This window comes from Phodopus roborovskii, unplaced genomic scaffold (genome assembly GCF_943737965.1).
Source record: "Phodopus roborovskii unplaced genomic scaffold, PHOROB, whole genome shotgun sequence".
NCBI classification, from domain to species: domain Eukaryota; kingdom Metazoa; phylum Chordata; class Mammalia; order Rodentia; family Cricetidae; genus Phodopus; species Phodopus roborovskii.
Window position 1 is genome coordinate 48,378,601 of NW_026126511.1, and position 12,553 is coordinate 48,391,153.

Sequence of the window (12,553 nt, forward strand, 5' to 3'; positions counted from 1 at the left end):
AGGGAGGGTGTCTAGCAGCAGGGCCACTGTCGTGCAGCTCAAAGAGCCTAAACTCCAAGACCCCTGCCTCCTCCTCCATGCCTTGGCCACAAAAAAAGTTATGGCCCTAGTGCCACCTCACCAGCACCCAGCCCTCTGAGCACACCAAACTCAGGCGGCTGGCACTCTGGTATGGAGCCATCTCTTGTACGCACCTGCACGCCACCTCCAAGTCCAGGGGGCCTGACGCTGCCTCTATTCCTTTCCCCACTGATCCAAAGTCCGCCTACCCAAACAGGAAGGTTTTCAGGGTAAAGACAGTACAAGGTTTATTTCTCATGCTCAGAATGCAAGTTTCATCCTTCAGTTGGGTCTAACTGAAAGCAGATGAGATTCAGGGCGTAGATTCGTCCCCCTGAGATGGGAACTGCCACCATTAGAGCATGAACTCGTAGAGGCCTAGCATGAACATTTGCTGACATGAGCATGGAAGCATGCTCACACTCCTCCTCATGACTCAGCGACTGCAAACTCCAGTGGTTCCCTAACAAAACAGCTGCAGGAACTAACTGAGGGCGCAGACAGACAGACCAAGCCCTGGTTCCCACATGAAACCATTCCGGCAGACCTGCAAGTTCTCAATGTCCGCACAAATTTTCTCACTAGGAAGTGTCTATCTGATCTGGGGGTTGGGGGCGGGTACATGTAAGCAAGTAACTAAAATTAAGACTGTGGAATGGACATGGACTGGAAGGTTCTAAGGCAGAGGGGATGCAGAGGAGAAGGGGCTGCTGACAGATCCACAATGACCATGTGAGGCCAGCCTGAGCAGCATGGTGGGCAGCAGAGGAAGGGACTGTGTGTAAGGTAGCGCCTATTCCTATCTACCCCCAGGTGAAGCTATTCCTTCTGGGTTTTGAGCAGCCCCAGCAGGGAAGGGTCAGTGCTGGAGGGAAAGTCTTGAGTCCACAAACAGCTGCTGCTGGTTCTGAAACGGCACCAGTGAGAGGGATGCTTTGGAGGATTGATTAGAAAGAAGACCCAGGTGTGAGGAGACTAAGACACCCTTTCAGTGGTTCCATGGAGAGCTTCTGAGGGCCTGAACTTGGACAAGAGAAAAAGACACAGAAATGGACATTCAGGCACAGGAGGAAGATAAATGTTTAGAGGCTGGAGAAGTCAGAAATAGCACCAGGCTGAGAGATAACAGGCAGACAGAGCATCCCACAAGCTGTATGCATACACACACACAGGCATGGTGGGTAGGGCTGAGCCTCCCAGGTTGAGCGAGGGCCTGTGATGACTAAGGGTACCAGATACATCTACAAACTATGCTGGACCTTATGTGAGCCACTGCTCTGTCACACACAATAGCTTCACCCTCCAAGCTCAGGCGTTTGCATTTTAATGCTCTTTTCCATATTCCCTGCACAGACATCGCCTCTATTTCAGGAACTCTAAACATTTCAGATCTTAAGTTCATTAATCCTTATGACACATCTGGTAACTATTAATAAAAACGACTGCAAAGTATTTCACAACCATAAATATTAAGAAGTCCCATGAGAAGGGTGAATACAATTATCTGCTTCCCACTGCAGAGCCAGGGCCCAGGGAGCGTAACCACTGCCGAAAGCACTGCAGCTGGACTGAGACAGGGACACACGGGAGCCTCTCTGTATGTCTGCCGAGCACAGCTGTGGCCGACAGAGGCCTGCCCAGCCACCACAGCCTGGCTGTTTCAGGGAGAGGGTACCAGGCACTTCTAAGAGAAAAGTACTAACCCTGACTTCACCAACCCCACTCCCTTCCCTGTGCCACACACAGACATTTGGCAGTGCCTTCCGGGACTCCGCACTACCTGTGCCTCTGTCTGAACAGCTCGGAAGGAACATCTTGCCCTCAATGAGTTTGCTGTCTGTATGTTTTCTGAATGAATAAACATGGACTTCAGTTACTTAACAAACAGCACAGAGAATAAGACAGACAGTGGGAAAAGACAGATCCTCATAATTCTAGATAAGGCCAGGTAAAGTGAACAAGAGGTTGGCCAAAGGAAAAGTTAATTACTTTAAACTTATTGAATATTGAATTTTCAGATACGTTTTTCTTATTTAACATTTGCCAAATACCTTGAATTAGATAAAAATTGTGCCTAAATATAATATTCAGCTTGTATTCTAATAAATATTAATCAGTGATTTAAATCCAAATAGAGGAAATTAGTTTTATAAGAGTTGTAAATTTTATTTTTTGCTGCAAATAATCAGAAGCCAACATCTCACCTTCCTGATGACATGAGGAAAACTTATGCAAACAAAGCCTAGACATGTTGGTGGTTAGAAACATCTAGCTTTTAAAAATCCTGATGATGGCAGTGCCTGCTTCCAGACAAACACACTACAGAAGACCAAGCCGCAGCTGAACCTCTCTGAACTTCATCAATGGAAATCTGTGTCTAAGGGCTATGTTCACTGGGGAGGGGGCTCTGCCTGCAGAACAGGGAAACAGTAAGGGCAGGAGCATGCTCAGGAAGGCTCTGGCCGGGCCTAGGGGCATCTGGAACCATGGTGGCATTGATACCTTTAATGCCTGATGTCAGCCACTGTTCCCATAGCTATCCTCTACTTTACACCCTGTGTGTCAGCCATGATGATGGCAGTGTTTTACCCATCTGGTGGCTCTATTTCAAATGGAGAGGTGGGTGTTCTGACAGACACAACAGTGCCCTTGAAATACCCTGTCACCAGTACAAGGTACATATATGAAGGTAATGATCCAACCACATGTGTTCTCTAGGTGACTACATGTAGGGTGAGGTTAGAAGGGACAAGCTGATCATTGCAGGTCTTTGTCAAGGGCACTATTACCCTGCCTGCCATATGACCCTGTCAATCACAGAACCCAAGTGTCAATCACAGGAGGTGACTTGAGATGTCTGACAAACACAACAATCCCTGTGAGGGCTTTATGCATACCTGAATAGTCTTCCCATTTCCTTCTGGAGCAACCTAACACATGAACTTGGCTTTCTAACTCTCTGTTCTGAAGCAGCCCACAATCCCCCTGCCTGTGGTCATCTTTTAAAACAGGAATGAGCAGCATTTGTCTGGTTCCTTCAAATACTATCCTGATTCTGTGATTCGATGAACACTATTACTTGGTGATGTTGAATCAACTCAGCTGAAATCCATGCAGCTCATGCTGAGTAAAGCTCAGGCTCCAAGCCTACCTGGGTCTCAAGTTTCCTCAACAAGGTGACACTATCAGACAGTGGCCTGAGACTACACTGGTGCTGGCAAACCCCTGCAGCCACACTACCTAAAGGGGCAGAAGTAGGCAGGAAGGGAGCTGTGTCTATGCTGGTGGAAAGTCAATGTGATGCTAACCCTTTCATTGCCTGCACTAATCAATGTGCCACTTGGTCTAAAGCTCTGAAGCACAGCACCGGTTTCAGAGGAACGCAGACTTCCAGATACATGATGAAAGCTATCGTGGCAAATTAATTCAATCTGACTAATTAGAGAGCAGGAAGTCCCTTCAATTACTATATGTGCTGTCTGAGAAACACACTTGAACACGGGTGCAGATTTCATTAATTGTAGTTCATTATTTTCCAGATTCGTCACTAAATGTGCCTCAGAAGGTCAAAGACAGCAATTTTGTCAGCTGCCACCTCTTTCCATGCACTATCTTTGCATTTCTGGAACTCAAACAGAAATGGATTACAACCAGAACTGCACTCCATGAAAACGAAAGCGCAACTCTTTATGCATACACTCACACAAAGAAGACTGCATACAACTTACAAGTGTGAGAATCTTGTTTGTTAAAAAAAAAAAAAAAAACAAAAAAACAAAAGAAAAAAAAACTATGTACTTCCATCACAAGAGGAAAGATTGCAAGCCGACAGTCCTGAGCCACAAAGCCAGTTACCAGACACATCTGGCCTGGCCTGCTGTCTGGAATCAGAAGTGGTGGCCAGACATCTTCCTTCTAGTTCCTGCCCTACATAGGAGGACAGAGCGCTCCTGCCTGCAAATGCCAAGGACTCAGGGCCTTTTCTACCCTCAGACATCACCTGGGTCAGTGTATCTTCTTCTCACTCAGACATGGGAGCCTGGGCTCTGTTTTAGAGCGCCTACAGGCACCAGCTGCCTATGATTGCTGCGCTCTCAAAGTTGCCACCATTCTCTGGTAATTTCTATACCATTTCCCTGTGACAGCACTTCATCAAAGTCACCCTTGTCCTTCTTCCCTGTGGAGTTGGCACCAGGGTACTGCATTCGGCCGTGGGGTCAAGTAACCAGCCCTCGATCCTTCCTCATAGGTCATTTCAATTTACTCCAAAATAGTGTCACCTTGTGCTGCTGTTTCCAGCAGTCAATGGCTCCAACGTTCTTTGCCTGCTGACGGCTCCAGAGAACCTGGAGTGATTGGACTGTCTCAAAGGAAGTGCTAAGCCTCCAAACTAAACTGTGATCCTGACAAACAAGGCCACTCAATTCCTCTCAGAGGAGAGGAAGTGAAAGATGGGTTCCAATGACAAAAGGCCTGTGTCCCTGAACATGCTATGCAGGTTTGAGTCTGGCTCTCTGCTTCTCTTCATACTGCAAGCCTTATATAGTGTTGCTCTCTATCTGTCTCTAAGTCCCAGCAACATCAGCAACAGAACCACCCTTCCTACCTTGCAGAGCTGGTGCCCTCCTCTGAGGCATGTCACTGTCACCCCTTCCTACCCTGCAGAGCTGATGCCATCCTCTGAGGCATGTCACTACTGATGAGCTTTGTCTGGGCTTCATCTAGGGTGATGTTATAAACGTCACTGCATCTGATTGTTCTTACTTAAGGAAGGAACATTGGAAGCAAATAAAATCTCAGGGTGCTTGTACCGAGCTATGCTGTTGCCAACATCAGATGCCAACACAGAGTGATAGCAGAGCCAAGCAGCAACCAGGGTTATTGAGCACTAAGCCAGTGTCAGGTGTGCACTCCCTTTAGCTCTACAGTGCCACTAAGTCCCCCACAATGAGGGGAAGTGTGGGTGGCAGTTCCTAATGTGGAGCTGACTGGGGCTCGGTGGCTGAAGAGTGGCTTCTTTCAGTGCCAGGGCTCTGCCTTAGGCCTTATACAGTCAACATTTTGTTTGTGCCTCAAACCCTGACACCCTATAACTAAGAAATGTGTGCAGAGGGTAGCTAAAATGAAACTACTCAAAAATAATCCTGGGAATTTTAAAACAAATTTCTCCAAGTGCAGCTTGAAGTTCCCCCATTTCAGTGTTTTTGTGTATTGATTCGTTAACACATCAATAAAGAGAATAACTACATTGACAAGAATGGAAACAGAACAAAAATGTCCACGGGGTAAGTGGCACTGTAGGCTAATCCTAGTTAATGGTTGTGCTAGCTAGTTTTATGTCAACTTGACACAAGCTACATCAGAGAGAAGAGAGCCTCAGGTGAGAAAAGCTTCCTTCAACCTGTCTGTAGGCAAGCCTGTAAGTCAGTGGCTCTCAACCTTCCTAATGCTGCCACCCTTTAATGAAGTTCCTTATTCGGTGATCCCCCAACTATAAAATTACTTTTATTGCCACTTGATGATGAACATGATTTTGCAACTGTTATGAACTATAATATAAACATTTGTGTTTTTCCCATGACCTTTGGCAAAAAGGTTGTTTGACACCCCCCACAAAGGGGTCACAACCCACAGACTGAGAATCACGGATGAAGGGCATTTCTTAGTGATTGATGTGGGAAGGCCCAGCCCAGTGTGGGTGTTGCCATCCCTGGGCTGGTGGGCCTGGGTGCTATAAGAAAGCAGGCTGAGCAATCTATGTTGAGCAAGCCAGTAAATCAACATCCCTCCATGGCCTCTGCATCAGCGCCTGCCTACAGGTTCCTGCCCTGCTTGTGTTCCTGTCCTGGCTTCCTTCAATGATGAACTACAATGCAGAAGTGCAAGTCAAAAACACCCTTTCTTCCCCAGTTTGCTTTTGATCACGGTGTTTCATCACAGCAATAGTAACACTAACTAAAACAGTGGTACTCTAGTACAAGTGCATCATTTAAATGAGATAAGCCAGTTCCACATTGTCAAGCTCAGGACATTACTATCCTACCCACTCCCCTGAAGGCCCCTGTAAGACAACACAAAGATGAAGACATTGCCACAGGAGGTAAGGCAGACTAACCCAGAACTGCAAAGACTGGAGCAGGCCTTCAAGAATAGGGACCACTCTTGCCTAGGCTTCTACCAGCAGAACAGAGAAAGTCAGAAGCCAAGGTTACAAACAAGATGGCCCCGTTTTTGGAGAACCCACAAGGAAGAGTTGTGGTTTTTTTTTTTTTTTAAAGTCAAAATCTCAACCACCGGGTATGCAAGATTTTCAAGAGCGTGAAGTAATAGCTGGTCCTTCTCCTCCACTGTCACTGAAACCTACTTCCACAGACGTATATCCAAGAAGTAGCAACACGAAGCACATTTCAAATGGCCCAAGTTGAGAGAAAACCGATGGTAACACTGTCACTTTTAATTATAATTTACATCCTACAGAGCTTTAGCAGACAGGTAGGGAAAGAGAGGCTGAGGCAGTGGCTCGGGGTTAGGAGAGAGGAGTAAGCGGGAGGTGGGGAGAGCATTTTGAGTAACTGAATCCCAGTGAAAGACCCAGGGTTTGGGAATTTGTTTTAGTGGCATGTCCATCCACCTAGGGGAGAAGGTTCACCAATACATCTAGACACCTCAAGTCCATACTCATTGTGCCTGCCTCACCTTTCACCTATAAACAATGCCGTCCACACAGGGCCACATCTCCATCTATGTGCATACAAGTAGACAGTGAGACGACTTTGTGTCTCTGACTTGCCAGGCTGATTCAGAGCAAGTGAGCCCTGCCCACTGGAGATATACTCCAGAGGGAGTCAGTCAACAAGCAGAAACCTAGCAATCCCAGGGAGAAGGCGTGTATCTGGTGGGGGCTGCTGTTTTCATTTGGCTCATGGAGAAAGCGACTTCGAACTTAGCTGTGCTTCCATGACAGCCCGGCTCTAAACCAATGCAGGAGACCATAGTGCCTGCCAGCACTGGAAGGAAAGACAGGGACTGAAACTCTGAATGAAATGTGCTCCAGGTGTTCCTAAGATAAACGGTAGTGGGACATCTTAGAATGGCACAGAGTTGGGGCAGAGGGGCTGGCGGGGAGCACACACAGACTAAAAGGAAAGCACTCACTCCTGGAGAGTGCTACAAGCCACACTAAGAATGCAGATTTGCTTTCATGTCCAGAAGGTTTCAAACCACAGCCTACGTAAGGTCCAGCTGCTTCATATGCACAGTTAATGCATGGAATGAAGTGAGCTACCCATAGAAAACTGCTCAAAGGTGAATAAATACAGAGATACCTGGACACCCAGCCTGGGAGAGGCCACCGAGGAGGACATGCTGTTAGTGACAGCAACGCTGACAGCTTTATGCAGAGAAGGACAGAGACTGTGCCCTTGAGGACTTGGAGAGAGGCGTCTTCACAAATCACAGCTAATGTTCTAGCTATAGCACCAGGTATTGTCACTAAGTCCAATGTTAATTTATGTTTCATACATTTATGAAGTGTTTGTACAAGGTCAGCCTCAGCACCTCTGCTCGTGTGTGCACAAAACTGAAGTACACTAAGAGAGCAGAAGCTGCTCAGCAAAACCTTCCAAATCTCCAGGACAACATCAGACTGCCTTTCTACTCCTATCAGGGGCTTCGTCTCTAACAGGATGCTGTTCGCTTGCCATCTAGAGCTCATGGCTTGGTACAGGAGTGAGCAGTGTGTGAGCAGAAGTGAGCGCACAGGCAACTAGTGCTTTCACTTGCTTTATTAAGAACTGAAAATAGCTGAACAAAAGCCCCTCGTTTTCAACATGTCTCCCATTTCCTTCCATCTAGACAACTGCTTGTACTAATCAACAGCTAAGAAACCATGGTCACTAACTTGATGCAAAGTTACTATGGTGCTTATGAATGCAGGTGAAATGCTGGTTGTCCCCAGATGGGCTCTGGGTCACCAGGATAGGCTAGGGAAGTGCAATTACTTTAGTGATCAGATAGACCTCAAATCATACTTTATGAAACAATGACAACTTTAAGACAGTGTATGTGTATAGTGACAAAAACCACTGCCTGCTGAGCCCTCCAGTCACACATGACTGTCATGTGACCCTGAAGCTGCCTAGCTAAGTTCAGTTTAAACATTTACAAAATTGCTGTTTCATTCTGCCATCTGCTCCACGTACTGACATGCAACCTTTTGTCACACAGGGCAGGAAGCTCTCCACATACATAACAGCTTATTGACACCAACACCACCTCTCCTGAAGATGCCTCTACACAGTCCTTAGGAGCCTCTTTGCCTCCAACAGCTCCTGACCTATATTCCTGCCAACTGGACATTTGAAACATGGAGGAGCTGATGCCAAAAGACCATTTCAACAATGCACCTGCACGGGTTGTGTTTCCTCATTCATCGTTTTCTAATGAGCTAATGCTTGCATGACTGGAGGCTGCATCTCCAAGTGGGTTCCTTTCACCACTGCACAAAAGCAGCTTTCTGGTAGTCTGGAAGTAGTACTTACTCCATAGCTAGGGAAAGTTTTTAAAAAGGAAGGAAGTGACCAGTTTGAATCAAAGAACTGACTGTCCACTGAGGAGGAGGAGGAGGTTAGGGGGAGCCATGATTCAAACTTGTTTGAAAGAAAAATGAAATCAAGAATTTAAAAATAGAATTACATTTTCTACTTGGCAACATAAACAACACTAAGTGCACCTTCATACATTTGACCATTGTTGCACTAAGTGATATCACCATAAATCACATTTGTAGCAGACTTGGCGTTTTGTTTTGGAACAGAAAGGATAGAGTGTCAAAATGTTCAAACAGCTCTGTTATCGGAAGAGAGGGGAGGAGATATTATCACAGGCTCTAATGCCCTCACTGAGCTGTCCCTCTCTCTCCAGCTTTGGAACAGCATCACGGTGCCAGTGACACATCAGGGAAACGTTCACTTCGGCTCCCTTACCTGGTGCACAAGGGGAGATGACTGCCTGGCCCTTCTGTCGTCACGGACAGGGAAGAGCGACTTCAGCAACTTTGGCATTTGTGGCACCAGGGACTTCACTGGGTTTAAGTAAGAAGCAGCTAAGCCACCCAGTCCTAGCAACAAAACAGAAAGGGGCAGGACAAAATAAAAACAATGACATATAACTTTTGCTCTACGCATTTGCCAAGTGTCATTTGTAAGCAAATCTAGCAGTATAAAGTACTAAAGGCATCTTTGAAATTATGAGTAGAAAAAGATTATCACAGCCAGCCTCCACCAACTGAACAGCAATAACTAAAGCCCGGAGATGCTCTGATGTGCGGAGCTCCTGCCAGTGAGAGAGGGAAACCTACCCTCACTCCTTGTCAATAGCTAACACAAGGACTAACTTCTGCTCTAGAGAAGAGAACCAGGTTTTTGTTTGTTTAGTTTGTCTTAGTTTGCTTGTGGTGTTTTGAGGGTTGGTTTGTTTTCAACAAGGTCTCATTACATTGTAGACCAGGCTGACTTGAACTCAAGATCCTTCTGTTCTGTTTTCCTAGTGCTGGGATTAAGGTGTGCCCCCATACCTGGCTATACATCTCAAAAAGAACAGTGAGAATAATACTGTGACATTTATGAAAATAAACAATCTAGGCAATAACAAAAATTCCTTGAAAACTAGGACTTATGAAAGCAGTCTCATAAGGAACCCAAGTTACAATTCAACATCTTCTCCACAAAGATGCCAGCCTCAGACAACTTCGCTGGGCAATCATGTCAAACATTTAAGGAATAAGTATTACCAACCACACAGAAACTCATGCAGAAAAGATGGGAGAACTGCTTCCCGAGCCACTGTGTGAGGCCAACACAATCACGATAGCAAAACCTAACAGGATTTGCTGAGGAAGTAAAAACTGAGTCCCTGTAGAACACATATGTAAAAATCTGTATTAACAAGCCAGGAGGGTTACGGGGCGATTGGTCAGAGGAAATGCAGGGTAAAGTCACCCTTCCAAACCAATGCCACCCAACATACTAACACAAAGGTAACACTCCAACCACCAGCCCATCCTGATGGAACCTTTCTCTGAAAGGTACTTACATCTCACGGCAGTGATTGGCAAAGAAAACTTACCAGGATCAGGAGACTGGTTATTTTGAGGAGAAATAGGGTGAGCTGCTGGAGGACCTGGAGCTACTCTGCTGGAAACTAGTGTTTGAGATATATCCTGTTGACTTTCCCACCGGCCCTGTTAAGCACAAGGACAAAATAAACCACTTTATTTCAAATTAATCAGTTTACAAAAAAACATTATATAGTATCCCAGAAAAAAAAAAAAAAACCATTACTCCAGCTTTACTCTCTCTAGGATTCAGCCCTTCTTCCATCCTGCCACTGCGTCTGGGGCTAATCCCCTCCTGGTGAGTCTTCACCAGACTATTCTCCCTCCGTCTTACAACCTGTGGCTCCCAACAAGCTCATCTCACATCCACTGCATCCTCAGCCTCCTCAACAAATGCCCCTTAAGTTCTGCCTCAACTTCTGTGACTGGAGATGCCATCCTCACTCCTGTATCTTCTGCTGGAGATCAGGAATGGGGTGAGGCCTCCTTTTTCCAGGGTTCTGGGAATTGGCCTCTTAATGGGCAGCACGGAACTGAACCCCAAATTGTGAGCAGATCTTAAGTTCCCTTTGGTCCTGTGATAACAACTCATGTCTTCCTCACTGAGGTCAAGTAACAACTGTAGCATTACTTTAAATGAGTGTTCTGCCGACAAATGAGCCAGGGTTAACTAGGATATCTTGAGGTCTGCTAAAAAGCAGAGCAGAAATGGTGAGTCCTCCAAGGCTCACAACACATTGAAGGGGGCAGCGCCACAGGTTCCTATATAGATTAGGAATCTAGCTGCTTTTAACAGCAGCCTAAGGACTGATCATAAAATCAATAAGCCCTAAGTGATCTGGATCATGTTCACCGCTGAGAATTCACTCAGCACTTGATGGCATAAAAAGAAAAGGAAAAAAAAAAAAAGATGCTCTCTCTCTCTCTCTGGGCACTCATTAGGAATCGGAAAACAAAACAGACTGGGCACATGATCAGGGCAGTAAGAAATACAGCCCAGGCTGGGCGTCTGCACACCTATAGATCACACACTTACTTACATATCTTAACCTTCTGTTAATTTTTCTGTTTTGCATTCTAACTTATTTATCCATCTAGGGAGGTTGCCCATTTTTTGGTGCACTGAGTGTCACAGTCAGGTGTCTAAACACTAAGGTCAGTAGCTTCAGAGAGTCTCAGTGGAAGAGACGCTGTGAGCTCTGTTCATGGTGTCAAGTTCATACAAGGTTGTCCTGAAGACAACTTACTTCATTTCAGAGGAAATTTATTCTAATAGCTTAGGCTCTCTCATCTGGCAGCTGACACAGCTACACTGTGTCCCTTAGGAAACGGAAAGCTGATCTGCAGTCAGCATTCGGGTTGCATGACAGAGCTGTCCAGTAACAACTCTAGGAGATGTCACTTTCCTGAGGCACATGGTGCACAGTCACCATCAAGGATGAAGAGCGGCAATGGTTCTTCCTGCCTCACAACCCTAGACTCTGAGTGTAAATACACCACGGGTTCAGACAATACTCACAGTGTGAGCACAGCAGGCCTGTGCCAATGTCAGATAGAGACCATGAAACCCAGCACAGCTCCCTGTAGTCAGGGCTGACAAGGAAGTTCACCATCACCTGTTCCCAGCCTCACTGCCCAGGGTCAGGATCCCAGTACCCTGGCTTATCAGGCTCTGCTTCCTAGGGACAGATCTGATAAAGAGAAGGTTGGGGCCTCACTTCTCATAGCACCCAGAGCTACACAGAAACCCCCCACTATATGGTTCTCCTCCCCCTGCACATCGGAGATGAACAGAATATCCATGGTCCTGTGCCCCCCCAAATTCCACCAGGGACAGGGACAGGGCAAGTGCTGACTTTGCAATAAACTTGACCTGCCTGGCTATGCTAGTTTTTTTCCTTTTCTGAAATGTTGGAGGAGAGAACAAAAACAAATCAAACAAAACCAGCCACCACTCGAATGGAGTTCAGAGGGAACAAACTTGGGACTGTGAAGAGGAGGGACTTAGAAACTTTTGCTGTGGAATTTTCTGGGCTCTTTCCGATAGTTGGGAGCTCAGATGAAAAGGAATGGCACCTCCTCACCCCTGCAGTCATGCTCATCAGGAACTTCTTCCTCTATTCCTACTCATCTGCTCCTGCTCAGCATCAGCCATCAGCCATGAAGACACTGGAAAACTCACCCTGGCTCCATTAGATCCCCACACAGAGACCTTTTGTTCTAAGAGGCAGAATTCAAAAACACAAAACCAAACCCCTCAAGATTTTGGGCTAGATCCCAAGCCAGGAGACACAGCCAACCCAGCAGAGTCTCCGTGTCCACCTGTGGCCTTCCAGACTGCCCCTGCCCCTGCACCAAATACAATTCTTTGGCTTTCTG

General features: G+C 46.3%; 1 protein-coding gene across 2 annotated transcripts in view; it reads right to left on the bottom strand.

Annotated features, from left to right (window-relative positions):
• Nucleotides 1-12,553, bottom strand: part of Kif13b (kinesin family member 13B) — a 141,031-nt gene that overhangs the window by 11,298 nt on the left and 117,180 nt on the right. For both annotated transcript variants that reach the window (XM_051195502.1, XM_051195503.1), the window contains exons 36-37: nucleotides 10,186-10,300; nucleotides 9,045-9,178 (exon numbers count right to left, since the gene is read on the bottom strand). In XM_051195502.1, coding sequence (XP_051051459.1) covers nucleotides 9,045-9,178; nucleotides 10,186-10,300 — 249 coding nt within the window. The remainder of the gene's footprint in view (nucleotides 1-9,044; nucleotides 9,179-10,185; nucleotides 10,301-12,553) is intronic.